General features: G+C 44.6%; 1 protein-coding gene across 2 annotated transcripts in view; it reads left to right on the top strand.

Moving 5' to 3' along the window:
• The window catches only part of TH (tyrosine hydroxylase), a 159,117-nt gene that overhangs the window by 60,105 nt on the left and 71,721 nt on the right, over positions 1-27,291 (top strand). For both annotated transcript variants that reach the window (XM_073604708.1, XM_073604707.1), the window contains exon 5: positions 3,719-3,786. In XM_073604708.1, coding sequence (XP_073460809.1) covers positions 3,719-3,786 — 68 coding nt within the window. The remainder of the gene's footprint in view (positions 1-3,718; positions 3,787-27,291) is intronic.

Raw genomic sequence — 27,291 nt, 5'->3', positions numbered from 1 at the left:
TAGATGCAGTGAACAACCAAGAAAACTTAATGTATTAGATGAAAGACACATCATGCTTACTTCACTTCAACATCAGAAGATGTCCAGCAGTGCCATCAGCACAGAACTGGTGGAAACCAAAAGAAGTCTGGCCAGAAAGTGGTCTTTATGGAAAAATTGGGGCCAAAAAGTCTTACCTCCAATGTCCAAGGTTAAACTATGCATGAAAATATAGGAACTGAGATGCAGAAAAATGGCATGTGGTCTGTTCTGCTAAGCCAAATTTAAAATATTTGGCTGTAGCAGGAGGCAGTTTGTTCACTGAAGGTCTGGAGAGTGGTACAATGTCTGCTGGCAACAGTGAAGCATGGTGAAGGTTCCTTGCAAGTTTGGAGCTGCATTTCTGCAAATGGAGTTGGAGATTTGGTCAGGATCAATGGTGTGCTCAATGCTGAGAAATAAAGGAAGATACTTACCCATCATGCCACTCAGGGAGGCATGAAACTGACCCCAAATGTATTCTGAAGCAGGACAATGACCCCAAACATACATCCAATATCATTAGGAACTATCTTCAGCATAAAGAAGAACAAGGAGTCCTGAAAGTGATGGGTTGGCCCCCACAGAGCCCTGATCTCAACATTGAGTCTGTTTTGGATTACATGAAGAGACAGAAGGATTTGAGGCAGTCTAGGGCCACAGAAGATCTGTGGTTAGTTCTCCAAGATTTTTGAAACAACCTACCTGCTGAGTTCCTTCATATATTATGTGCACATGTACCTTTAAGAATTGATTCTGTTGTGAAGGCAAAGGGTGTTCACACCAAATATGGATTAAATTTGGATCTCTCTTCTGTTCATTTACTTTCCATTTTATTAACTGGTAAACACAAACTATTAACACTTTTATTTCTTAAAGCATTCTTCATTTACAGCATTTCTTCATAGCTGCCTAAAACTTTTGCACAGTAGTGTACAGTATATTTAACTAAACTTAAACTTTAAATGTAATATATATATATATATATATACACAGTGGGGAAGGAAAGTATTCAGACCCCCTTAAATTTTTCAATCTTTGTTATATTGCAGCCATTTGCTAAAATGATTTAAAGCGGGATTCTGGCCGGGAAAAAAAAAATTTAAAAGTCTGCAGCTACAAACACTGTAGCTGCTGACTTTAAATAAGCACACTTACCTGTCCTGGGTGCCCGCGATGTCGGCCGCCCGAGGCCGACCCGTCCCTCGGCTCTCGGATCCCGGCACCGCCATCCTAACTAAGGGAAACAGGCAGTGGAGCCTTACGGCTTCATTGCCCGTTTCCTACTGCGCATGCGCGAGTTGCGCAGCGCTTTGTGAATGGGACGCGATGTGTTGTGGGACACACACAGTTCCCATAACACACCGCGCCTCATTCCCCAGAAGACAACGTGGGGAGGAGAAGACTGAAGATCACCGTGGCGTAGGAAGAGGCAGATTAGGAAGACTGCCTAGCAACAGCCATTTCACGTAAGTTAAAACATTTTTTTCCCTCCATTTTTTTAGGTATTTTTTTATGCAATTTTTTTTTTTATGGCGGACCTCCACTTTCAGTTCATTTTTTTTCCTCATTAACGTACACACAGCACCCCATATTGACAGAAAAACACAGAATTGTTGACATTTTTGCAGATTTATTAAAAAAGAAAAACTGAAATATCACATGGTCCTAAGTATTCAGACCCTTTGCTGTGACACTCATATATTTAACTCAGGTGCTGTCCAATTCTTCTGATCATCCTTGAGATGGTTCTACACCTTCATTTGTGTCCAGCTGTGTTTGATTATACGGATTGGACTTGATTAGGAAAGCCACACACCTGTCTATATAAGACCTTACAGCTCACAGTGCATGTCAGAGCAAATGAGAATCATGAGGTCAAAGGAACTGCCTGAAGAGCTCAGAGACAGAATTGTGGCAAGGCACAGATCTGGCCAAGGTTACAAAAAAAATCTGCTGCACTTAAAGTTCCTAAGAGCACAGTGGCCTCCATAATCCTTAAATGGAAGACGTTTGGGACAACCAGAACCCTTCCCAGAGCTTGCCGTCCGGCCAAACTGAGCTATCGGGAGAGAAGAGCCTTGGTGAGAGAGGTAAAGAAGAACCCAATGATCACTGTGGCTGAGCTCCAGAGATGCAGTCGGGAGATGGGGGAAAGTTGTAGAAAGTCAACCATCACTGCAGCCCTCCACAAGTCGGGGTTTTATGGCAGAGTGGGCCGACGGAAGACACATGAAAGCCCACATGGAGTTTGCTAAAAAACACCTGAAGGACTCCAAGATGGTGAGAAATAAGATTCTCTGGTTTGATGAGACCAAGATAGAACTTTTTGGCCTTAATTCTAAGTGGTATATGTGGAGAAAACCAGGCACTGCTCATCGCCTGTCCAATACAGTCCCAACAGTGAAGCATGGTGGTGGCAGCATCATGCTATGGGGGTGTTTTTCAGCTGCAGGGACAGGACGACTGGTTGCAATCAAGGGAAAGATGAATGCGGCCAAGTACAGGGATATCCTGGATGAAAACCTTCTCCAGAGTGCTCAGGACCTCAGACTGGGCCGAAGGTTTACCTTCCAACAAGACAATGACCCTAAGCACACACCTAAAATAATGAAAGAGTGGCTTCACAACAACTCCGTGACTGTTCTTTAATGGCCAAGGCAGAGCTCTGACTTAAACCCAATTGAGCATCTCTGGAAAGACCTAAAAATGGCTGTCCACCAACGTTTACCATCCAACCTGACAGAACTGGAGAGAATCTGAATGGCAGAGGATCCCCAAATCCAGGTGTGAAAAACTTGTTGCATCTTTCCCAAAAAGACTCATGGCTGTATTAGATCAAAAGGGTGCTTCTACTAAATACTGAATAAAGGGTCTGAATACTTAGGACCATGTGATATTTCAGTTTTTCTTTTTTAATAAACCTGAAAAAATGTCAACAATTTTGTGTTTTTCACTCAATATGGGGTGCTGTGTGTACATTAATGAGGAAAAAAATGAACTTAAATGATTTTAGCAAATGGCTGCAATATAACAAAGAGTGAAAATTTAAGGGAGTCTGAATACTTTCCGTCCCCACTGTGTATATATATATATATATATATATATATATATATATATATATATATATATATATATATATATCTGTGCTGTACCTGCACCTTCAAAAACAAGGCAGCTCTCATTATTTTATTATGACACATTCTCTTTAGATAAACATATACAGTAAGTACTAGCACTATAACCTAGCATACAAGACTTTTCCCTTAAGATCACAGGACAATGGGGGGGAATTCAGTAAAGCTGTCGTGCCTCTTTTCTGGCGTTAATCCCTCTTGTTAAAGTATTGCCCCAAATTCATGAAGCATTTGCAACACTTTTGGTTCTGACAGTGATTCATGCATCAAATTCGTGTAGTTAAAAAATGCACCAAAATATAAAAGTGGAGCTAAATAAGACCAATTCTGTTTTGGCATACAGAAAACTGTCTCAGACAGATTTCGCAAAAGTGTCTTGCGTGCATTTTTAAAGTGGCGCAGCATGAGGCAATTTCAAGTACAAGTTCTAGACAGGTATAAAAATATGGCTCATTCTTCACCACTTTTAGAATGCAGAACAGACACTTTTGCAAAACTGCCTGTGCCAGTCTTTATGAATTACAGGGAATGTTTTTGTTGATCAGTCCCATTACTCTTCACAGGGTTTCTCGGACCAGGAATATCGGAAGAGAAGAAAGATGATTGCTGATATAGCCTTCAACTACAAACAGTAAGACAATGATAACATTGTAGGAAAAAAATAATATACAGAATATACTATATATATATATATATATACACATATATATATATATATATATATATATATATATATATATATATATATATATATATATATATATAGTGACTTGGTTAAATTGATGATAGGCAACTCTTATCCTCATATTGATTAGTGGTTCCAAATTAATAACTACTGCAGTAGGGAACAGACACAAAAGATACGCTCAGCATCTTTCAACATAACTGTTCTGCTTTATTATGACGCAATTGAAGGTTTTTATGCACATGAATACGTAGGTATCACATTAATATTACAATTGTAAGTTTATGGACACAAGGGGCATTACATAGGCAGGCTAATTCTAATCAGGACTCAAAAGAATGTAAACCTGTACTGAAAACATTATTAGTGCTGTGTGCACAGTGAGGGCAATGTGCAATACGTACAAAATAGAATACAATTATATACAGAAATTTCCATTACAGTCTCCCCTCTTTTGATCAATATTTTGATCACTAACCATACCTGCTATAACCTTTAACCTGGAACCTCCACACACTTAGGTGGAGGTAGTCCTGGCCAAAGAGGCAAAAAACTCCATTGTGGAGAAAATAATAGCTGAGCAACTTTTTCATTACCAAATGACTTTTCATTGTGAAAAACAAATGATTGATAAGACATATTTACAGAGTACTGGCTGTACACTCCTGTGGCCAGAATGGCCTTCTAGCTGAATTGTGGTCATGCTGAGTTATCAGCACATGTAAACACAGACAATTCTACATAAAATGGAAGACGTACAAAAGACAAATATGACTTCAACATGGCTGAACTACTTTTCAAATATATATATATATATATATATATATATATATATATATATATATATATATATATATATATATATATATCCCTTACAATTAAAGTAATTGAATCAAAAAGTACCCTAGACTGTGTTCACAAGAGGGAAACAAATCAAACACAGAGATTTCTTTAATTTAGTCATTTTTGCAGTGTCTGGTGTGGATCCAGGTGACTTTTCCTTCAAGTTTTGCAAAAACTGTACATGAGATAGATGCTGTATTGAGTCTCCAGACATTTTCCTTATATATAAATGTCTCTTAACAATCCACAAGTCACCTGGCTTTAGTTTTAGATCCTTCCAAACTTTTAGGATCTGGAATTGGGGAGAAAACACATAAATGAGTTTGTCAAAAACCTTAAAAGATCAGCAACATTCTCTGTGAGATCCGAATGGAGGACTTCAGCTGCTGAGACAAAATATAAGCAAGTGAGTAACACACTCCCAAACCAAATCCCATAGGGAGAGAGTCCAACATCCCCCTTAGGGGCTTGATAAAATATAAGAAAACATTCAGGCAAAAGTTTTCTAGGTTCTTACTCTACTTTGTCTGCTACATTGTAGACAGTAAGGGGTGTAAAAATAAAACCTCAAAACTTCTATTAAGGACTCTCCTATAAAAAATGATTTCCTCTGTTACTCTTACTACTTCTGATAACACTTTTTACTGTGGCATTTGCCACTGGACATCCAAAAAACATGTCAATACAGACAAAATGCATACTCTTAAGATCCTGACTTGGGCATCTGGATATATCTTTTTTGTGATCTCTGGAAGGGATGTTCAGCTTTTGGTAACACTTTTGGTAACAGGTAAAACAAGAAGTGATATGTTATAAAAACAACTGTGGAGAACCCTGGCTCTATCCCATGCTCATTTACTAAGGCAGCCATAACTGCTTGTGACTGATGACACGGTCCATGTGTCAAGCTGGAGGGAAAAGAGTGGCTGGCAGACATAAATGATCGCCTTTTCCAAAGTCCTGTTTCATAAGAAGTTGCCCCCTGTGGACCACTTGTTCTTCTCGTTCTGGGGTCCTTAAAGTTGAATTATTAATTCCAGCTATACTGGGCCAGAACTAGGGTGGAATCTGTGAGTTGCACAGACCCATCAAGTGTCCGGGGCTGTAAATGCAGCATCCTTAGTCACCTGGTCTGCTTCCATGTGTGAGTTTTAAAGTTAATATGGCTACCTCAGCAAGAACCTGGAAGGCTGAAAACAGCCGATCAAATTAACTTGGCATGCTTGGTTGGTTTACCTGCCGAAGTAAAAGCATCTTTCCACATAACTGTTCTGCTTTATTATAACGCAATTGAAGGTTTTTATGCACATGATTACGTAGGTATCACATTAATATTACAATTGTACGTTTATGGACACAAGGGGCATTACATAGGCAGGCTAATTCTAATCAGGACTCAAAAGAATGTAAACATGTACTGAAAACATTATTAGTGCTGTGCGCACAGTGAGGGCAATGTGCAATACATACAAAATAGAATACAATTATATACAGAAATTTCCATTATAATAGTATATATTTTTTTTAACATAATATATTATTAAAGCTTATCCTTATTAAAGGAAAAAAGTTTTTAAAATCTATTGCACAATGGTTTTCCCCATTGGTTGCAGAAACTGATCTTCCTGATTTGCTCCCACCAATCTACTGTGCTTTTTTTAAACATTTGTTTTATGTTGAATCTGTTTTATTAAGTTTTAAACAATACATAGCATAAACCTGAGAGTGCTAGTCCATTTCCAGTGGATGTAGCTCCAGTCTACATTAATACAATAGTAATAAGAGGCCAAACATCTCAGGGTTATAAGATAAAGGTCCCTAAGGCAGTGGTTCTCAACTACTGTCCTCAGGATGCCCTAACAGGCCAGATTTTAAGTATTACCTTGAGGAGATGCAGACTAGAATACTGCAACCCATGAGCAGCAAATGATATCACCTGTGATGTATTTCAGTGATCTTGCAAACCTGGCCTGTTAGTGGGTCCTGAGGACAGAAGTTGAGAACCACTGCCCCAAGGCATGGTAAAGTGAGCATAAAATCTGTATAGAAAATTAACTCAATAGACCACTAGTAATGTAATGTTAGAGATCACAACAGATATAACATGAATATATAGTGGTGCTACAGTTAATAAAACCATAGCAATATATTTCAAAGCATCAAAAATAAGAGAAGCCCAGGAAAAAATAAAGAATAGCAGAAAACAAAGTAGAAGAGGAAGAAAAGGAGAGAGAACAAGATGTAGAGAGAAAACAAAGAGGGGAGGGGGGTAAAGGGAAATATATATATAAATATATAGGTAAAGGAAGGGAAGGGGGAGGCCACCTATATATGGGAGGTTCCAGGGGAAGCATGGTCAAACTTATCTGCTACAAAAGCTTCAAAATCGGAGGAAAACCGGAAGTGTAACCACACAGTCCACATAATGGTATGGGGTTCCTTCTTATCAGCATCCCACGCTAATATGTTTTAGGTGTTCAATCTTGTGAATTTCACAAGCCCAATCAGCAAAAAAGGGAATCGCCCCTTGGCGCCAAAATCTACTGATAACAGCGCCGGCAGCCGTAAGAAAAAGACAAATTAAGCTTTTCTTGATTTGTTTATGGGAACCCGGCAACATGTAAAGTATGGTTATGCAAGGTTTGTTTGGGAGTTTGTCCCCAACAAGTTTGTCATATAGGTATAGTATTTTATCCCAAAAGGGATAATGTGTGGGCATGTGCCCTATATATGTGTCATGGTGCCGGGTTCCTGTAAACATCTCCAGTATGTATCTGGTTTGGCAGGATGAATTTTATCCAGAATAGAAGGGTAGTGATACCACCTAGACAAAATTCGGTAATTCTGTTCTTGGGCATGAGATGATATAGACAGCTTAAAGGAAAGCGCCATTTAGCTCCTGTTCGCATTTTAAAAGGAATGGCGGTGAAGCTGGATAAGAGTCCTGTAACAAAATCTGGTAAATCTGGAATAGCGAGTTTTTCGATCTGTTAGGCTGGGATAACAACGACTCAAAGGCTGTTTGTGGTCTAGTCAAATCGTCAGTGCTCAGCATTCCATCTAGAAAGTGTGTCAATTGGGTATGTTCAAGCCATGCTCCCAAAGGATTATGACAAGCGGAGAGCATTCGGGAGAGAAAAACAAATTTTCCGTCTCTGGTTCAGCAGAGGAGCATCAGATTTTCGCCATGAGAGGAATTTGGAACTAGTAAAAGTCGGAGAGAAAGATGCGATCCCAAACAGCGGGGTCAATGGGGTGGGTCTTGAGGACAGTAAACTTCTGGTGAGGTATTGATCCCAGATCAGTAGCGTAGCAGAGGTCACGAGGGGCAATAGGTCAGTACAGGGTCCATGTGTCGTGTCTGTCCAAAGAAGAGATGTAAGATCTGGGGATATCAGGTTGTTTTCTCATAAGTTCCACAGTTTAGTGGATTTACGGTGGTACCAATCATATATTCAAAGCAGCGATGCCACATGAAAGTATAGCAAAAGGTGAGGAAGGGCAACACCTCCTCTAGGTAGCGCTAAAATAGTAGGGCCAATCCGAGGCCTCTTACATTGTCAGAAAAGTCAAAGGCCTATTAACCAATTGGAAAAAACCCAGTGGGGAGGAACAGGAATCACCTGAAAGGTATAAAGAAATTTAGGCAACACGTTCAGTTTGACAGCATTCATGCAGCCAAACCAGGAAATGTTTGGTTTATCATATGACTGGAGACATGCATGATTCTTATGAGACAAGAGCATATAATTAAGATCTGCAAGGGTATACAGGGATGTAGGAATTTGGATTAAAGGGGTTGTAAAGGTTCGTGTTTTTTCACCTTAATGCATTCTATGCATTAAGGTGAAAAAACACCTTGCAGTGTCCAGCCCCCCAGCCCCACCGTTTTACTTACCTAAGTCCAAAATTTCTGTGGGCGCGATCGCGCGTCGCTCTCTCCACGGCTTCTCGGCTCTTCATTGGATAGATCGATAGCAGCGCAGCCAATGGCTCCCACTGCTGTCCAATGACGCGGGCGTCGGGGGGGGCGGGGCTGAGTCACACACTCGGTGGCTATAGCCGCCGAGTGTATGACACGGGAGCGCGCCTGCAAGGTAACCCCCTCAGGAGAGAGCTTCCCAGAGGGGGTTATCTATTGCGGGGAGGAGCCGCAAGAGCCGCCAAGGGACCCCAGAACTGGTGGATCGGGGCCACTCTGTGCAAAATGAACTGCACAGTGGAGGTAAGTATGACATGTTTGTTATTAAAAAAAAAACTGTACCTTTAGTGTCACTTTAAACATTTGTTTTAAATAAAAAAAACATTCTAGCCCATTCCCTTGAATGATTCCATTTTGGTACACCAAGCGGTACACTTATAAAGCAGTGAATGTGACCATCACTAAACTGTTAATGCAATGTATCTTTACTGAATGGTTTAAATGATGATGATTAATTCACCTGCAGTGAATTTTTGGTGACTGTCACATTCATTCATTTATCAACATGCCCATAAGCGTGCTACCCACTTGGTGCACTACTGCTCCCTACCATGGCTAAGTCAAAGACTGTTCTCTCAGGCTACTTACTTGGTACTGGATGAGGTATTGGATGAAACGGCTGAGGGCATCTGTGGGGTTTATGTACAACTTATTTTACCAACTAGATACTTTACAGAGATTCACGGTAGTAAATGGATCGTGGAATACTGTGGCATTCCAATAGTCTTGTTCTAGTGTTAGCATTCTTTATTAATTCATTCAATATGCAACATTGCGTTTACAAGTCCCTCTTGTATTATGTAACCTTGTTTTTGATTACGCTGGTAAGCAGGGGGGAGGGTTTGTGTAATACAATTTTTAAACCTTGCTTTATTTATTTCACAATTTCTCTGTGCTGAATGAATGGTTAAGACCTTAAAGCGGTAGTATGTGAAAATTACCTTAGAACGAAGACCTTTCAGCGGCGAGCTGTCTCCCCTGACAGGTCTTCCATCTTCACCTGTCACCCTTCTGATTTTGCAGAATTTTTTTTTACTCCAGAACAACATCCTCAAAGAGGAACTGGGAACTTTTAGGCCTCATACACACAGAGCTTAAAAAAATGCTCCTGCTGCAGGCGTTGAGTGTGCACAATCCGAAGGGTTGCTTAGGAGCAGAAAAAATAGGATTTTTTAAGACAGCTTACCTGTAAAATTCTTTTCTTTCGATGGACATCACATGACACAGAGCCACAGTAATTACTGATGGGTTATATAGGGTATCACTGGTGATTGGACACTGGCACACCCTATCAGAATGTTCAACCCCTATATAATCCCTCCCCTTGCAGGGATACCTCAGTTTTGTAGCCGAGCAATATAGTGTATTAGAAGAGGGGCGGGACCTCTGTGTCCCGTGATGTCCATCGAAAGAAAAGGATTTTACAGGTAAGCTATCTTAAAAAATCCTATTTTCTTTCTCGAACATCACGGGACACAGAGCCACAGTAATTACTGATGGGATGTCCCAGAGCAATGCTATCTGAGGGGGGGATCCACGACCAAGTAGGGTGCAATCAGACCTGAGGACCCTGTACCGCTGCCTGCAGCACACTACGCCCAAAGGCCATATCCTCATGCCTTCTCACATCCACCTGATAGAATCTCGTGAATGTATGGACTGAAGATCAGGTTGCGGCCTTACAGATTTGAGCCATAGAGGCCTGGTGATGCACTGCCCAAGAAGCACCAATAGCCCTTGTGGAATGTGCCCTGATCTGAAACAGAGGAATCTTCTGTTTCAAACTGTAAGCCTGAATAATCAACTGACAAATCCATTTAGAAATGGTAGCTTTTGACGCTGCCTGTCCTCTATTGGGACCCTCTGGCAGCACGAACAATACATCCGTTTTGCGAATCTGAGCAGTTGCCTCGAGATAGGCCCTGACTGCTCTTACTACATACAACGAATGTAGTGAGCTCTCTTCCAGAGAACAGGGATCTGGAAAAAAGGAAGGCAGAACAATGTCTTGGTTTAAATGAAAATCAGAAACCTTTGGTAAAAAACTAGGATGAGGGCGCAGTACCACTCTATCCTTGTGAACAATCAAATAAGGCTCCTTACAGGAAAGGGCTGCTAATTCTGAAACTCTTCTAGGAGAAGAGATGGCTACCAGAAAAATTAACTTCCTTGTCAACAAGACCAAAGGAATCTGACTTATTGGTTCAAAAGGCTGTTTCTGTAACACAGCCAGGACCAAGTTCAAATCCCAGGGGTTTAGGGGCGCCCTAACCGGAGGATTAAGACGCGTCACCCCCTGTATAAAGTTTCGGACCAAAGAATGCAAAGCAAGTGGCCGTTGAAATAATACTGATAAGGCCGAGACCTGGCCCTTGATGGTACTCAAGGCCAGCTTCATCTCTAAACACAATTGTAGAAAATCAAGAATTCTACCTATCACATATTTCCTGGGATGCCAACCCCTGGATTCGCACCAGGCTACATAAGCTTTCCAGACTCTATGATAAATCATTCTGGAAGCTGGCTTCCTTGCATTGATCAAGGTAGATATCACAGGACCTGAAAGCCCACGACTCTTCAGAACGTGGGTCTCAATAGCCAAACCGCCAAATTTAGCGTTTGTAAGGCAGGATGGAACACTGGACCTTGAGATAACAGGTCTGGGCGTGTCCATGGGGAACCCACCGTCATCCTTACTATTTCCGCATACCACGTCCTTCTGGGCCAAGCGGGGGCCACCAGAAGTACTGACTTCCTTTCCTGCCTGATCCTGCGAAGAAGTCGCGGCAGTAGCAGAATAGGCGGGAATGCATAAATCAGTGAGAACCGATGCCACGGAATCACCAACGCATCCGTCCCGCATGCAAGAGGATCTTTCGTCCTTGCCACAAATCTGTCTATCTTTTTGTTGAATCGGGATGCAAAGAGATCTACATCTGGATCTCCTCATCTTTGGCATATGGCCCAAAAGACGTCGGGATGCAGAGACCATTCCCCTGGAAGTAACTGCTGGTGACTTAGATAGTCCACCTGCCAGTTCTCTATCCCTGGAATGAAAACTGCCGATATGCATGGCACATGCATCTCTGCCCAGACTAAGATCTGGTTCACCTCCTTTTGAGCAGCTCGGCTCCGGGTGCCTCCCTGATGATTGACATAAGCCACTGCTGTGGCATTGTCGGACTGGATCCTGACCGGGCAACCCTGTAGCCTGATAGTCCAGGCTTTTAGGGCTAGGTATACTGCCTGGATCTCCAGAATGTTGATGGGTAAGGTCCTCTCTGTCTTGGACCATACCCCCTGAACCGCAGACTGCTCCAGAACTGCTCTCCAACCTGACAGACTGGCATCTGTTGTTACCACCGTCCAGGTAACCGGTAGAAAGGATTTCCCCTTCTGCAGGTTTTCGGGTATGAGCCACCAATTGAGGCTCTGACGCACCGCATGCGACAGGTGCATCGGAAAGTCTAACGCCTGAACCTTCTTGTTCCAGGCCGACAGAATACTTTGTTGCAGTAGTCTTGAATGGAACTGAGCATAAGGAACTGCTTCAAATGAAGACACCATCTTCCCTAGCCGCCTCATACAAAGGTGAACAGAAGGACCCTTCTTGGTCCTGACTGCCAGAATCAACTCCCTTAAAGCAGTGATCTGAGGTAGAAATACTTTCTCCTGGCTTGTATCTATGATCAGACCTAAATACTCCAGTCTTCTTACTGGTTTTAGGAAAGATTTTTCTAGGTTGAGGATCCAACCTAGGTGTTCCAAATACTTGACTGTGGTTCTCAAGTTCCCGTTCAAGGCGGCTACCGACCGGTCTATCAGTAGCAGGTCGTCTAGGTATGCTATGACAGCTATACCCTGAGCCCTTAATCTGGCCAGAGCAGGGGCCAAGACCTTTGTGAACACTCGAGGTGCAGTGGCTATCCCAAAAGGCAGAGCAACAAACTGGAAATGGCGCCCTCCTATCTCGAAGCGCAGAAACTTCTGATGAGCAGGAAAAATGCGCACATGCAGATATGCATCTCTGATGTCTATGGATGCCCCTGCAAGGTGGAGACTACTGTCCGGATTGATTCCATGCGGAAGGACTGAATCCTTAGGAATCGGTTCAGATCCCTTAAATCCAGAATGGGTCTGACAACCCCATTTGTTTTTTGGACCATAAAAAGGTTGGAATAGAAGCCCAATTCCTGGTCCTTTGCGGGAACCATCATAATGACCTCCTGCGACAAAAGTCACTCTAATGCTAGAAGGAGCGACTGCTTCTTCTCTGGGTCTCTGGGAACACTTGATCTGAGGAACCGAGGAGAGGGAAATTCCTGAAACTCCAGCTTGTACCCTAAGGTTACTGTGGAGATTACCCATCTGTCCTGGAAGTCCTCCTGCCAGAGCTCTGAGAACTGTCGCAGTCTTCCCCCCACTCGAGCGAGCGGGAGCGCCCCTTCATGAAGAGGTCTTAGTGTTTTGCCTAGTAGGCTTCTTCCCCCAGGACTTCTTTTGTTCCTGGGGATGACTCTTGTTTCTGAACCCAGACGGAGGAGGCTGTCAAGACTGACTGGAAGCTGAAGCCCCTGGCGCTGAGGAAAGAGTCCGTTTGAAAGAGGGACGCTTACTCTTCTTCTTGACAGGTAAGAGAGTACTTTTCCCACCAGAGATTTTCTTGATATAGTCATCCAAGTCTTCTCCAAACAACCTTGCACCACGAAACGGAAACCCAGCCAGCAGCTTCTTACATGGTGCTTTGGCTGACCAATTTTTCAACCACAGGATTCTACGTATATGCACCAACCCCAGTGAAAGACGAGAGGTTTGCATGATAGAATCTCTGATGGAGTCAACAACGTAACATAAGGCCGCAGGAAGGTTAGCCAACCCCTGGGCCTGCTGTTCAGGTAATACTTTGATAACCTGCTTAACATGGTCTCTTAAGTATTGACAGACTCCAGTCGCTGCAACTGCAGGTTGAGTCACTGAACCTGCCAAGGAGAAAACATCCTTCAATAGGGATTCCATCTTTTTATCTACAGGATCCCTGAGCATCTGAGCATTGTCTACAGGACAAGTCAGACTATTATTTACGGAAGAAATGGCGGCATCAATAGCCGGTATTCCCCACATTTTAATAAACTTTTCTTCCATCGGATAAAGTGTTGAAAACTTTTTCGGCGGAAAAAAACGTTTGTCTGGGTGATCCCACTCAGAATAAATGAGCTTTTCAAGTAAACTATGAACAGGAAAAGCATGTGCTGTTTGAGGAGGCTTCAGCGACCCCAAAGAATAAAAGGGTTCTTTAACTGATTCAGATACGGCAACCTGAATATGGAGCGGACCAATCCAGTAAGGATCTGCACTAAGACTTTCTCCTTCTGAGAAGTCGCAGAGGGTCCCTCTCCACCTGATTCCTCTGAAGAGGAATTATCTGTCCCATCCTGATCCTCTGAAAGAGATTCGTCTCCCTTATCCCAGGGCTCCTCTTCCTGAGGGTCTTGGGAAACAGAGGAAGGCCTGGTGCGTTTTCTTCCACTGAGTGAAGATGTAATCACAGCCATTAATCTTTCCTCTAAACCACTAATGGTTGAGGAAAAACCCAATGTGTAATGTATACAGGGGCTGAAGTGCCGGAGGCAGGTATAGCCCCTGACCCCAATGGCTCCCCCTGGCTAGCCATCCCTGGCCCCTCAGGGGGGGAGGATGCTGCAGAAAGGGGGTCCTCAGAACCCGACCGAGATCCCCTAGAGTCTCTGGTTCTTGGGGTGTTTGAACCTCTTCTACCCATAGTGAAAAGCAACAAGGTGGAGGTATCACAAAATGAACACTGACTGCTGAGCGATATAGTCGCAAAGTCGTAAATGCTGCCTAGGAGAATGCCTGTGTTCCACCTTACATGCGACCGTCAGCTCTGTGTCCCTCCAAAGGCTGTGTGCACCTGTACAGAGTGCTTTTAAATAGCCTGCAGCTGGCCTGAGTGGGTGTCTAAGCACCTGTGCTGACGCACCGCCCCCCCCTCTACCACCCCCCCTCGTATTTCGAAAAAATGAGTGCTTCCCGCGCTGGCCGACCCTCCGAAAATAATATGGAGGAAGGCTGGGGGAGAGGGAGGCAGGAGAGAGGCCGGTAGTGATGTGGCCTGTGTAATGGCGGCAATGGCGGCGGCGGTGGTGCTCGAGCGGTGTATAACCGCTCTTCAGACCCCTGTGGCCTCCCCCTAGCCTGGGGGGAACATTCATGCATGAGAAATCCCCCCATCCCATCCTACCTGGATGGCCGTGCAGCATGAACACCGAGACAGACAATCCAGCATGTGAAGGTATGTGCTCTTGGCAGCCCCCAGTGGTCACAATAGGCATAGCATGCATTTACCTTAAAGGAGAAAACCTACTAGAATTAAAAAATTCTGTGGAATCTCCTCTTACCTTATCCAGCCACAGGGTTCTGTTATACAGACCCAATCTTCACCTCTCACGGTGGGCTCCATTTGGAAAACCGTCTGAGACTGGGGCCCCCTACGAATAGGGGGATCCTGCAGTTCTGGACCTGTAAAGCACCCGGCTAGAAATTAGGCTAGAAAAAACATTTTCTAATATGCGGGTCCAGCTCTCTAAAAATAGAAGCGTTACAGGTAAAACCTCGTTTCTTCGGACACGAGGCCCGGGTACCATCAAATTCGGCCACCAAAGGACACTTTGGAATGGATCCGGTTCGCCTGGCTTGCCCCAGTATAGGATATGAGATATTCCCCTTGGAGCTCAGCACAGGACATCTTTACACGTCCATCACCTAAGACACTGGCGTAAAAACTGAGGTATCCCTGCAAGGGGAGGGATTATATAGGGGGTTGAACTTTCTGATAGGGTGTGCCAGTGTCCAATCACCAGTGATACCCTATATAACCCATCAGTAATTACTGTGGCTCTGTGTCCCGTGATGTTCGAGAAAGAAAAATGCAGAATGCGCCTAAAGGCACATGAACTCTAGATTTTTCATGCGAGGAGTTCTGGTGTTCAGAGGGCCTCAAACAGAAAGAACAGACAGCGCCACTGCTTTGGTGTAGTATTGTAATGTACACCTTTATTAAAACAATGTAAAAAGATCCTGCTCACAAGGGTAGATGTATCGGAAGCAATTAAAGGCAAAACGGTGTGCTGCCTTTGTGACCTGGATCCTCTGGTGGTGTCATCGGTGTGGTGGACTATTTTGGCGCTGGGACATTAGGCGGTGGCTCAGCGCCTAGGAAGAGCCGACACATTCTATCACGTACCTGGTCAGAGGCCTCTGACATTTGGCTGGATGATACTGTCACACTGGTCGGAGGCCGAAGTGCTGGGAGGGCTTCCCTTGCAGCTAAGTGCAGAGTGCCCCCTGAAGGTGGTACAGGGTGTGCTATACTCAAAGAAGCAGGAGTTGCCAGCTGCAACAGGCTGAAGTGATGAAGAGATGTCCGCTGAGAGGTGGCTGACGAGCAGGGTGGACTGCTGGGCAGGAGTCCCTCAGAAGTACCAGATGAGACTTGGCAGCAGGAAGAGCCTGGAGAAGAGTCAGGAGCCAGGCCAGAAGTCATACACAGAGGATCAGCCAGGGGTAAGCCGGGGTCATACACAGATCAGCAGGCAGAAGTGGAGTCACTGGAACATGCCAAGGGTCAAAGTCAGGAAATGGAGATAAGACAGGTCAAAGGCAAGCCGGGTCGGTAACAGTAAGGAACAAGAACTCAGGAATACACAGGGAAGCTGAGACCATCCAGCAGTTAATAGTTAATGCTGCAGTCTTTAAATAGGCCACTGGGCACAAGAATCTATCACGTATTGCGTGTGCTTTGGCATACGCACATGCACACTGGAGAATATAACTTCCTGACCGTTCTTGCCTGTGTGTGCATGCGCATTAGCATTGGCGAATTTGCGTTTGTCAATCCGTGATTCTGCTGGCCATTGATAGATATGCCAGTTCTTCTGCGGATTGTTCTCTGACAGTGCCCCCCCCCCCCCAAGGGGCAGCCACCGGATGCCCAGGTGTGCTTGCTTCTCTGGATATTTTCTGAAGAATTCACACAGCAGTTTAGGGGCATGAACATTATTTTCAGGTTCTCAAGAGCTTTCCTCAGGTGAGTAACTCTTCGACTTTACTAGGTATTGGATTTGTCTACCCCTTTTTCGACAATCCAGGATGGCCTCCTCCTCAAACTCCGTTTCTTCACCCACTATGATTGGAGGTGGAGGTGGGTCTTCTCTTCCAGAAAAGGGGCCAGAAGTGGTTGGCTTGAGCAGTGAAATGTGGAAGACTGGGTGACTCTTGTAAGAGCTTGGCGGGGACAATTCGAAGGCCACAGGATTATTCTCTTTTTTGATTGCAAAGGGGCCGATGAACCTTGGACCCAGCTTCCGAGAGGGGCAAGACAGTTTGAGGTTCAATGTAGGGAGCCATACTTTATCCCCTACCTTCAGAACTGGATTCCCTTTCATCCTCCTATCATAATACTTTTTGTAGTCCTCTTGTGATTTCTGCATGGTTTCTTGAAGAACCTGTAAGTTTTCTTCAATAACGATCAATCTGTCCTGTACGGCAGGCACTGCTGCTTCCGGAATGGCATTAGGAGAAGGACGGATGGAATCCATAGTTCACCCAGAATGGAGACTGATTGGTGGTAGCGTGTACAGAATTATTGTATGCAAATTCGCACACGGGAGCAAGGCTACCCAGTTATCTCGAGAAAAGGTAGAGAAGCAACGGTGATATTGCTCTAGAGTCTGATATTTCCTCTCCTTCTAGCCATTACTCTGCGGACGATAGGCAGACGACAAGTAGACTTCAATGTTCAAAGCTTTGCAGAGAGCCCTCCAGAACCTTGAGGTGAATTGCACTCTTCTGTCAGAGACAATACTGTTTGGCAGGCCATGTAATCTTACAATCTCCTTGATAAAGGCGTGTTCTGTATCCATGGCAGAAGGAGCACCCAGTAGAGGCAGAAAGTGGGCCATCTTTGATAGACGATCGACCACCACCAGGATAGTGGAAAAACCTTTGCAGGGGTAACTCCACTATAGATGACTAAAGATGTTGTTCACAAAATGCTGGAAGGTAGCCGAGGCCTTACACAGTCCAAAAGGCATAACAAGATATTCAAAATGCCCAAAAGGGAGTTCTAAAGGTGGTCTTCCACTTAACCCCCCCCGAATGCGCTCAAGGTTGTAGGCGCCTCGTAAGTCTAGTTTAGTAAAGATTTGGGTGGCATGAAATCTCTGGAAGAGCTCAGGAATGAGAGGGAGAGGATAACGGTTCTTGATGGTGATTTTGTTGAGTTCTCCACACAGGGCCTGAGGGTATAGTCTTTTTTCTCCACAAAGAAGATTCCGGCACCAGCTGGGGAAGATGACGAACAAATGAAACCCTTTTCTAGGTTCTTGTCAATGTACTGGCATAAGGTCTCAAGCTCAGTCTCTGAATGTGGAAATATTCGTCCAAAAGGAATCTCCACACTAGGCAACAACTCGATTGGGCAATTGTAAGGATGATGGGGTGGTAATGTGTCGGCTTTCCTTTTATCAAAAATGTCTAGGAAGTCATGGTAAACTGCAGGGACATCTTGGCTGGTATTGGAAACTGGCTGGAAGGTAAGGCAACTGGAAGGTGATATAGATTTAGGCACTATGCAATGCTGAAGGCAGTAGGTTGACTTGATGGAGATATTCCCTGTGTTCCAGTCTATCTGTGGGTTGTGTGCCCGCAGCCAGGGGATTTCCAGAATTACAGGAAACATTGGTGAGCAAAGAACATCAAAGCAAAGGAATTTTTGATGGCCCGGGTCAGTTATGGTACGTATAGGTAAAGTCTCTCGAATAACAGGCCCAGACTGAGGTGTGGACCCATCAGCCAAATGAAGTTTATGTCTCTTATCCTGAAGGGGAATCTGAAAGTCTCTTGCAAGAGTAATGTCCATAAAGCAACTGCAAGCCCCGGAATCGACTTTTGCTGGAAGTCTAACCTCTCCTCTTGCCAACTGTAATGCGACATGGAGAACAAGGTGAGTTGGGGGAAGGTTCCGGGACTTGGAGGCACATGGGGCTGTGGGGAGAAAATTTACTGGGCCTCACTGGACAGTTGCAAAGAAAATGTCCGGCTCCTCCACAGTAGAAAAAGGTTGGCTTGCTGGCGACGAAGTCTCTCATTAGAGGTTAGGACAGAGCGAACCACACCAATTCGCATAGACTCTCTTTCAGAAGTGACTGGAATGGAAAGTGCAGGAGCAGCTGGAACTTTAGGCAGCATCCATGAATGCCGGAGGGATTGTGCATGTTCTGACCGTCACTCCGGCAGGCGTCTATCAAGTTGGATGGCTAGCTGAATGAGCCCTTCTAATGTGGTTGGGTCCTCCACTCTTGCTAGCTCATCTTTGAGAGCTTCAGGCAAGCCAAGCCAGTATTAATATTTGAGAGCGGCCTCATTCCATCCTGTATCTGCAGCCCAATTACGAAAATCCACTGTATAGTCTTCTACAGGGCGCTGTCCTTGCTGCAAGGCATGAAGGACAGCTTCAGCAGTGGCCATGAGTTGCGGGTCATCATATAATTTGGCCATGGCTTCAAAGAACAAATTCACAGAGTTAATAGCGGGATTCTTTTGTTCTAGCAGCTGATGGGCCCAAGACTGAGGTTCATTGGACAGCAGAGAGATGACGAATCCCACTTTAACAGTCTCTAAAGAAAAAGTTCTTGGCTGAAGGGCCAGGTAAAGTAAGCAGGTATTCTTGAATGCTCTGAACTTACTTTGGTCACCCGAGAAGTGTTCCAGAGTGGGTACCCTTGGTTCGGGGGGTGGAACCACCATAGTTGGAGCGGATGTAGCGGATGTAGCAACTGCATCAGGTGGATTAGGAGTTTCTGTAGCAGAGGACATCGTCAGGTCCTGTAGGCAACCCTCCAACTGGAGATACCACTCCTGTAGGCTCATCACTTGCTTGGGTAAGGGCTGCGACTGGCACAGAGCCTTGAGCGGGGAAGCACTTCTGTCAGCCTCTGACATTTGGCTGGATGATACTGTCACACTGGTCGGAGGCCGAAGTGCTGTGAGGGCTTCCCTTGCGGCTAAGTGCAGAGCGCCCCCTGAAGGTGGTACAGGGAGTGCTATACTCAAAGAAGCAGGGGTTGCCAGCTGCAACAGGCTGAAGTGATGAAGAGATGTCCGCTGGAAGGAGGCTGACGAGCAGGGTGGACTGCTGGGTAGGAGTCCCTCAGGAGTACTAGATGAGACTTGGCAGCAGGGAGAACCAGGAGCAGAGTCAGGAGCCAGGCCAGAAGTTATACACAGAGGATCAGCCAGGGGTAAGCCGGGGTCATACACGGATCAGCAGGCAGAAGTGGAGTCACTGGAACAAGTCAAGGGTCAAAGCCAGGAAATGGAGAAAAGACAGGTCAAAGGCAATCATTCAGCAGTTAATAGTTGCTGCTGCAGGCTTTAAATAGGCCACTGGGTGCCAGAGTCTATCACGTATTACATGCGCTTTGGCGTATGCGCATGCGCACTGGAGAATATAACGTCCTGATCATTCTTGCCAGTGTGCGCATGCGCATTAGCATTGACGAATTTGCGTTTGTCAATCCACGATTTTGCTGGTCATTGATAGATATGCCAGTTCTTCTGCGGATTGTTCTCTGACACATTCTCAGTGATCCATATGTTGGGTTATGGACAGATGTGCCCTGTGTGCATAAAGCCTTAGAATTGCATGTGTAATCAGATGAAGGAACATTTCTAACAAGCTTACCAGCTCTGGAAAGGTGGCTCCCACACAGCAGGGCCTTCCTCGCTGGGCACCCAACAGTAGCACAATCCATAGAAATGCAGAAAAGAGTGCCATAGCAAAACCAGATGAAAGAGTTAAAGATCTATTTAATGTGTTGGTGGTTTTTATATTACTTTTTTTTTTACCAAGAATTAAAATGATTCTGGACTCTTTCACACACTTTTGGTCTGGCGCTTCTTTCTATTACTAAGGTTTTTATTGCTGTCTGTGTACCTATTCGGGAGAATCACCTTCTCTATTGTCCTGGTCACTATTATCAATGAGAGGGAATGTGAAAAAGTATCCAAAATTTTGAGTTGTCACCAGAACAGGAATTGAGGATACATTTTCCAATGGTAACCCTGTTAACCATCAAGGATTTCCCTCACTTTGGAATGATTTTCTCTCATTTTCTGTTGTGACTATGGGACAGGAATGAGTGGAATTCTCTCCAATAGGACACAGATGACAAAAAAAGAGGGGTTTTAACCCTCTCTTAAGCCTCGTACACACGATTGGATTTTCCGCAGACAAAACCTCAGACTTTTGTCTGAAGGTCGTTGTCTTGCATACAAACGGCAAGGAATTGTCGGTCAACAAACACGAACGTAGTGATGAACTACGTGGTTTTTCAGCTCTTTAGCGCCACCCTTTGGGCTCCTTCTGCTAATTTTGTGTTAGTAGAGGTTTGGTGAGTGTTGATTTGCGCTTTTCAGTCCACGCTTTTCAGTTTGCGCTTTTCATTTCATGCTTTTCTATTCGTTTCTGAACGGCTGTTCGTCAACCAGCCATGTTGCGGAATCGGAGGAGATAACGTGCTATTTATTATTGGCCTTGGAGTTATTGCTTTGACCCAAGTCTAGTCCAGGAACAGGAGGAGGAGGATTTCTTGGGCCAAAAATTGGTTTGCTTTATTAATCGTCACCAATTATGTCCAATGCCATTCCCGCGGGAGCTCCAGGAGAATAATCCAGATGATTTTCGGAATTATCTCCGGATGACGGATCCCTGCTTTTACCAACTCTTGGCATTGTTGACCCCCTATATTAAGAAGCAGGACACATGCATAAGGCTTTTATTTTATTTTTTGGTTGAATAATAATGATTTGATTTGTTATATTTTCTATATTTTTGGATGCATAGAATGCACTTTTTGGTTAAGTTCTATTGGCAGATAGCATGTCTAATTTTATTTATTTTCTTTTTTTAATGCACAATAAAAAAAATTGTGGAGAATTTTTGTCCCACTTCTCTTTGCAGATCTTCTCAAAGTCATTAAGGTTTCCCTTTGATGCTGTGAAGTTGTCCTGTCCCCTTAGCAGAAATACTCCCCCAAAGCATAATGTTTCCAACTCCATATTTGACAGTGGGGATGGTGTTTTTGTCATAGGCAGCATTCCTCCTCCTCTAAACATGGCGAGTTGAGTTGGTGCCAAAGAGCTTGATTTTGGTTTCATTTCACCACAAAACTTTCAGACAGTTCTCCTCTGAATCTTTCGGATTTTCATTAGCAAACTTCAGACAGGCCTGTACATGTGCTTTCTTGAGCAGGGGGACCTTATGGGCGCTGCAGGATTTCAGTCCTTTGCGGCCTAGTGTGTTACCAATTGTTTTCTTGGTGACAGGAATTCTCCTGTGTAGTTCTGCACTGATTCCTCATCGTTCTCATGATCATTGTAACTCCACGAGGTGAGATCTTGCTTGGAGTCCCTGACCGAGGGAGATTGACAGCTATGTTGTGTTTTTTCCATTTGCAAATAATCGCACCAACTGTTATCACCCTCTCACCAAGCTGCTTGGTGGTGATCTTGTAGCCCATTCCAGCCTTGTGTAGGTCTACAATCTTGTCCCTGACATCCTTGGACAGCTCTTTGGTCTTGGCCATGGTGGAGATATTGGAATCTGATTGATTGATTGCTTCTGTGGACAGGTGTCTTCTATACAGGTAACAAGCTGAGATTAGGAGCACTCCCTTTAAGAGAGTGCTCCCAATCTCAGCTCATTAACTGTATAGAAGACACCTGGGAGCCAGAAATCTTGCTGATTGATATGGGATCAATTACTTATTTCACTCATTAGAATGCAAGTCAATTTACAACTTTTTTGAAATGTGTTTTTCTGGATATTTTTGTTGTTATTCTGTCTCTCACTGTTAAAATAAACTATCATTAAAATTAATCATTTCTTTGTCAGTGGGAAAACGTACAAAATCAGCAGGGGATCAAATACTTTTTTCCCTCACTATATATACTGTATGTACATGAGGAGCTATATTTTCTCCTTACATACTTGGTCTGTTTCCTGCTTTTCAAGCTACATAAATAAATTCTTTGTGGTAAACACTGAAATTAAACATAATTCTTTCCCTAAAAATACAGTAAACGTTCCCATCAAACATATGTTTTATATATTTTTTTACATCTATAAAAATGCATATTATGAAGAAACATTTTAAATAAAGGGGATCCACGATACTCAGTTCATGCTTCCTTGCTAGTAATACAGCACAGCACTGCTTTGAGCTGTAAGCTGATTAAAGCTGCCATTAACAATCTAGTCCCAGCCCTCATTGAATGACCAAATGCATTCTTTGGGTAAAGGATTGCACCATCTTGGGCTACTCAAGTGGGCAATAGTGAGTGTTTTCAGTGTCAGAAATGCTTGTTATCACTTAGGCCTGGTGTATTCAGCACTCGGGTTATCCATGTGTGATGAAAGCATCAGGTCTTGAAAGCAGCCATGGATTTGGGTATGTTCTTGATATACCATACACAAAAAAAATGTCAGACAAAGAAACAATCTGCCAAAAAGGACCATGCAACTGAGCCTCCCAGGCTTGAGTAAACCAAAATTAATTACTACTCAGAATTCAAAATATTATGAAAAAACCTTTATTAGTACACAAAATAATAACAAAAAAATTTATAAATACATGGCATGGGTAGCCACATTACTCCATCAATGTGATTCAGTATACCCAGCCCAGATGCGAGGAGTCAAGGCATGTCCAAGTGTTGTCTGATACACATCTGCATTGGTGGAGAGTAGATGTGCAAGTTTTACCTGATTTAACCGGCTGTCCCAATGTGCTGTTAAGTGATTAGTGCAGTATTATATTTGCTAATAGTAATATGAGGAATGTGGTTTCACATTCTATGGTACATAATTGGGGGTATACCATACCCCTGTAAGGTCACTTATGGGACAATTGTTTGGGAGGATTTGCAATACAGTACCCAATGCTAATCCCATATGGTGATGGCTAGGGATGAGCCGAACACCCCCCGGTTCCGTTCGCACAAGAACCTGCGAACGGACCGAAAATTTGCATGAACGTTAGAACCCCATTTACGTCTATGGGACTCGAACGTTCAAAATCAAAAGTGCTCATTTTAAAGGCTAATTTGCATGGTATTGTCCTAAAAAGGGTTTAGGGACCTGGGTCCTGCCCCAGGGGACATGTATCAATGCAAAAATACTTTTAAAAACGTCAGTTTTTTCGGGAGCCGTGATTTTAATGATGCTTAATGTAAAAAAAAAAAAAAAAGTGAAATATTCCTTTAAATATCGTACCTGGGGGTGTCTATAGTATGCCTGCAAAGTGGCGCGTGTTTCCTTTGCTTAGAACAGTCCCTGCACAAAATGTCATTTTTAAAGGAAAAAAGTCATTTAAAACTGCTTGCGGCTTTAATGTAATGTTGGGTCCTGGCAATATGGATGAAAATCAGTGAGACAAACGGCATGGGTACCCCCCAGTCCATTACCAGGCCCTTTGGGTCTTGTATGGATATTAAGGGGAACCCCGCACCCAAATTAAAAAAGGAAACATCAGTATACAGGCTCTGTACTCTGAACAGCAGTATACAGGCGGTGCAAACAAGACAGGGACTGTAGGCTTGTTATTAAGTAGAATCTGTTTGTAATTTTGAACTGGTACATTTTTAACGTGTTTAGCTCCAGCCAAAAAATCTATTTTAAGCTTTTTGGAAAACATAGGGAAGGGTTATCACCCCTGTGACATTTGTTTTGCTGTCTGTGCTCCTCTTCAAAAGATTTCACCTCACTTTTTGTCCCAATGACAAATGTTTTTTGAAAATTTGGGTTTTTTTGTGAAACAAGGATTGGTGATAAAGCATCAGTGGAAAGGAGAAATGTTTTTCCCATATTAACTCTTACAGGAGAGAATTTCCCTTCCTAGGGGTAGATTTCATCTCACTTCCTGTTATCTCCTTCCGTTTGCAAGTAGGAGTCGTTTGTAAGTTGGATGTTTGAAAGTAGGGGCCTGCCCTATATACTAAGCAGAAATTTGGGCCTTAGGTGTTGTTGTGGCCACAACACTGTAAGCCCTCACAGGGCCCTGCTGTGAAATATTAGATCAAGATTTGTAATTACATGCCCCTGTTGAACAGGGGCAGAAAAATTGGGCCTTTGGGGGTGGTGGTGGTGCTGGTGCCACAACACTGTAAGTCCTCACTCGCTCTTGGTGGGAGCAGAAACGGGCCCTGCTGTGAAATATTAGATCAAGAATTGTAATTACATGCCCCTGTTGAACAGGGGCTGAAAAATTGGGCCTTAGACACTGGTGCTGGTGCCACAACACTGCAACCCCTCACAGATACTCTAGTTGGAATGCAGGAACGAGCCCTGCTGCAAAGTATTGCATCTAAAATTGTAATTACACGCCCCTGTTAAACAGGGGCTGAAAAATTGGGCATTAGGCACTGGTGGTGGCGCCCAGAACCAAAAATGTTCTTACAAGATATCAGCATGATCATTGAGGATGAAGAGGATAATTACTCAGGATAGTCACTCAGCATCAGCATAGGCAGTCTTTGAAGGAATCTGAGATTTCAAAAGAAATTATTCGGTTACATCAGCATCAGGTGCTTGATAGCTGGTGGTGATCCAAGACTGATTCGATCGACCGAGTCGGTGGACAGACACACCCTGTGATCGGTTACAAAGCCTCCAGCAGCACTGAATGTGCTTTCCGAAAGAACGCTGGATGCAGGACAGGCCAGTAGCTCAATTGCATACTGTGCAAGCTCTGGCCAGTGATCCATCCTCAAGACCCAGTAACCCAGAGGATTTTCGGTGGGAAAGGTGTCCAAGTCAGATCCTGCTCCTAGGTATTCTTGCACCATGTAAAACAGACGCTGGCGATGGTTGCTGGAACCGATCATACCTTGGGGCTGCGGACTAAAAAATTGTCTGAACGCATCGGTCAGATATCCACCTTCTCCACCGCTCCTTCTTTGAGTGACTGAAGCCTCAGCAAAACGTTGTCCAGAAACAGGAGTTTGTAACCTCCCAGTCTCTGGGAACGCGTTGCACAGACCTTTCTGCAAGGCCTCCCGAAGATTTTTCATCCTCTGCTCCCTCTGCGACGGCAAGATAAGGTCCGCAACCTTACCCTTGTAAAGTGGATCAAGGAGGGTTGCCAGCCAGTATTGGTCCTTCTCCTTGATACCACGAATACGAGGATCCTTACGCAGGCTTTGCAGGATCAGGGAGGCCATGCAGCGTAGGTTTGCTGAGGCATTCGGTCCGGAGTCCTCTGGGTCACTAAGGACGAAAGCCACGTACAAGTCCATGTGTTTCTTGGCACTGATCCCTTAAAGACTGCTGCTGATGCTGAGTGCCAGGCTCCACCTCCATACTGACACAATCCTCCTCCTCCTCCTCCTCGTCCTCGTCCTGTGTGATCGGCGGGCACGCAAGAACACTGTCTGGATAAAGGGGGCCTTGAGAGCTAAGGAAGTCCTCCTCTTCCTGCCTCTGTTCTGCCTCAAGTGCCCTGTCCATTATTCCACGCAGCGTGTGCTCCAACAGGTGGACAAGGGGGACATTGTCACTGATGCATGCACTGTCACTGCTCACCATCCTCGTGGCCTCCTCAAATGGTGACAGGACAGTGCATGCATCCCTGATCATGGCCCACTGGCGGGGGGAAAAAAACAAGCTCCCCTGACCCTGTCCTGGTGCCATAGTCGCACGGGTACTCATTGATGGCCCTCTGCTGCATGTGCAGCCGCTGCAGCATGGCCAACATGAGTTCCACCTGGTGGGCATGTCACAGATTAGGCGGTTAAACTCCTTTTGGAGGTCTGCCAGCTGAGCACTGGCATTATATGACTGGTGGAAATGCACACAGACTTTCCTGGCCTGCCTCAGGACATCCTGTAAGCCTGGGTACCTGCCCAAGAACCGCTGCACCACCAAGTTAAGGACGTGAGCCAAACAGGGCACATGGGTCATTTGTGCCTGTCGCAGGGCAGAGAGGAGGTTGGTGCCATTGTCGCAAACCACCATTCCTGCCTTAAGTTGGCGTGGCGTCAACCCCCTCTGAACCTGCCCCTGCAGAGCTGACAGAACCTCTGCCCCAGTGTGGCTCCTGTCCCCCAAGCACACCAGCTCAAGCACCGCATGGCATCTTTTGGCCTGCATACTTGCGTAGCCCCTTGAACGGCTACGGAGCACCGCTGGTTCCGAGGACCAAGCACAGGAAGAGGCCATGGAGGAAGAAGAAGAGGAGGGGTGGAGGAGAGAGGTGTGTCACAATCATTAGTAGTGGCATTTTGGAGGCATGGTGGCGGAACAACCTCAAACACTACTACACCTTGCCCTGCATCCTTCCCAGCTGCCAGCAGAGTCACCCAATGTGCGGTAAAACTTAGATAACGTCCCTGTCCATGCCTGCTGGACCATGAGTCAGCGGTAATATGCACCAAGGACATTGCCTTCCACATGCCAGTAGAGAGCCGGAATCGCCTTCCGTGAGAAAAAGTGGCGTTTGGGTACCTGCCACTGAGGAACCGCACATTCCACAAACTCACGGAAGGGGGCA

Source organism: Aquarana catesbeiana, linkage group LG11, assembly GCF_042186555.1.
Source record: "Aquarana catesbeiana isolate 2022-GZ linkage group LG11, ASM4218655v1, whole genome shotgun sequence".
Lineage (NCBI taxonomy): Eukaryota > Metazoa > Chordata > Amphibia > Anura > Ranidae > Aquarana > Aquarana catesbeiana.
Note: the sequence above shows the minus strand (reverse complement) of the source record. Positions and strands in the feature narration are given on the sequence as shown.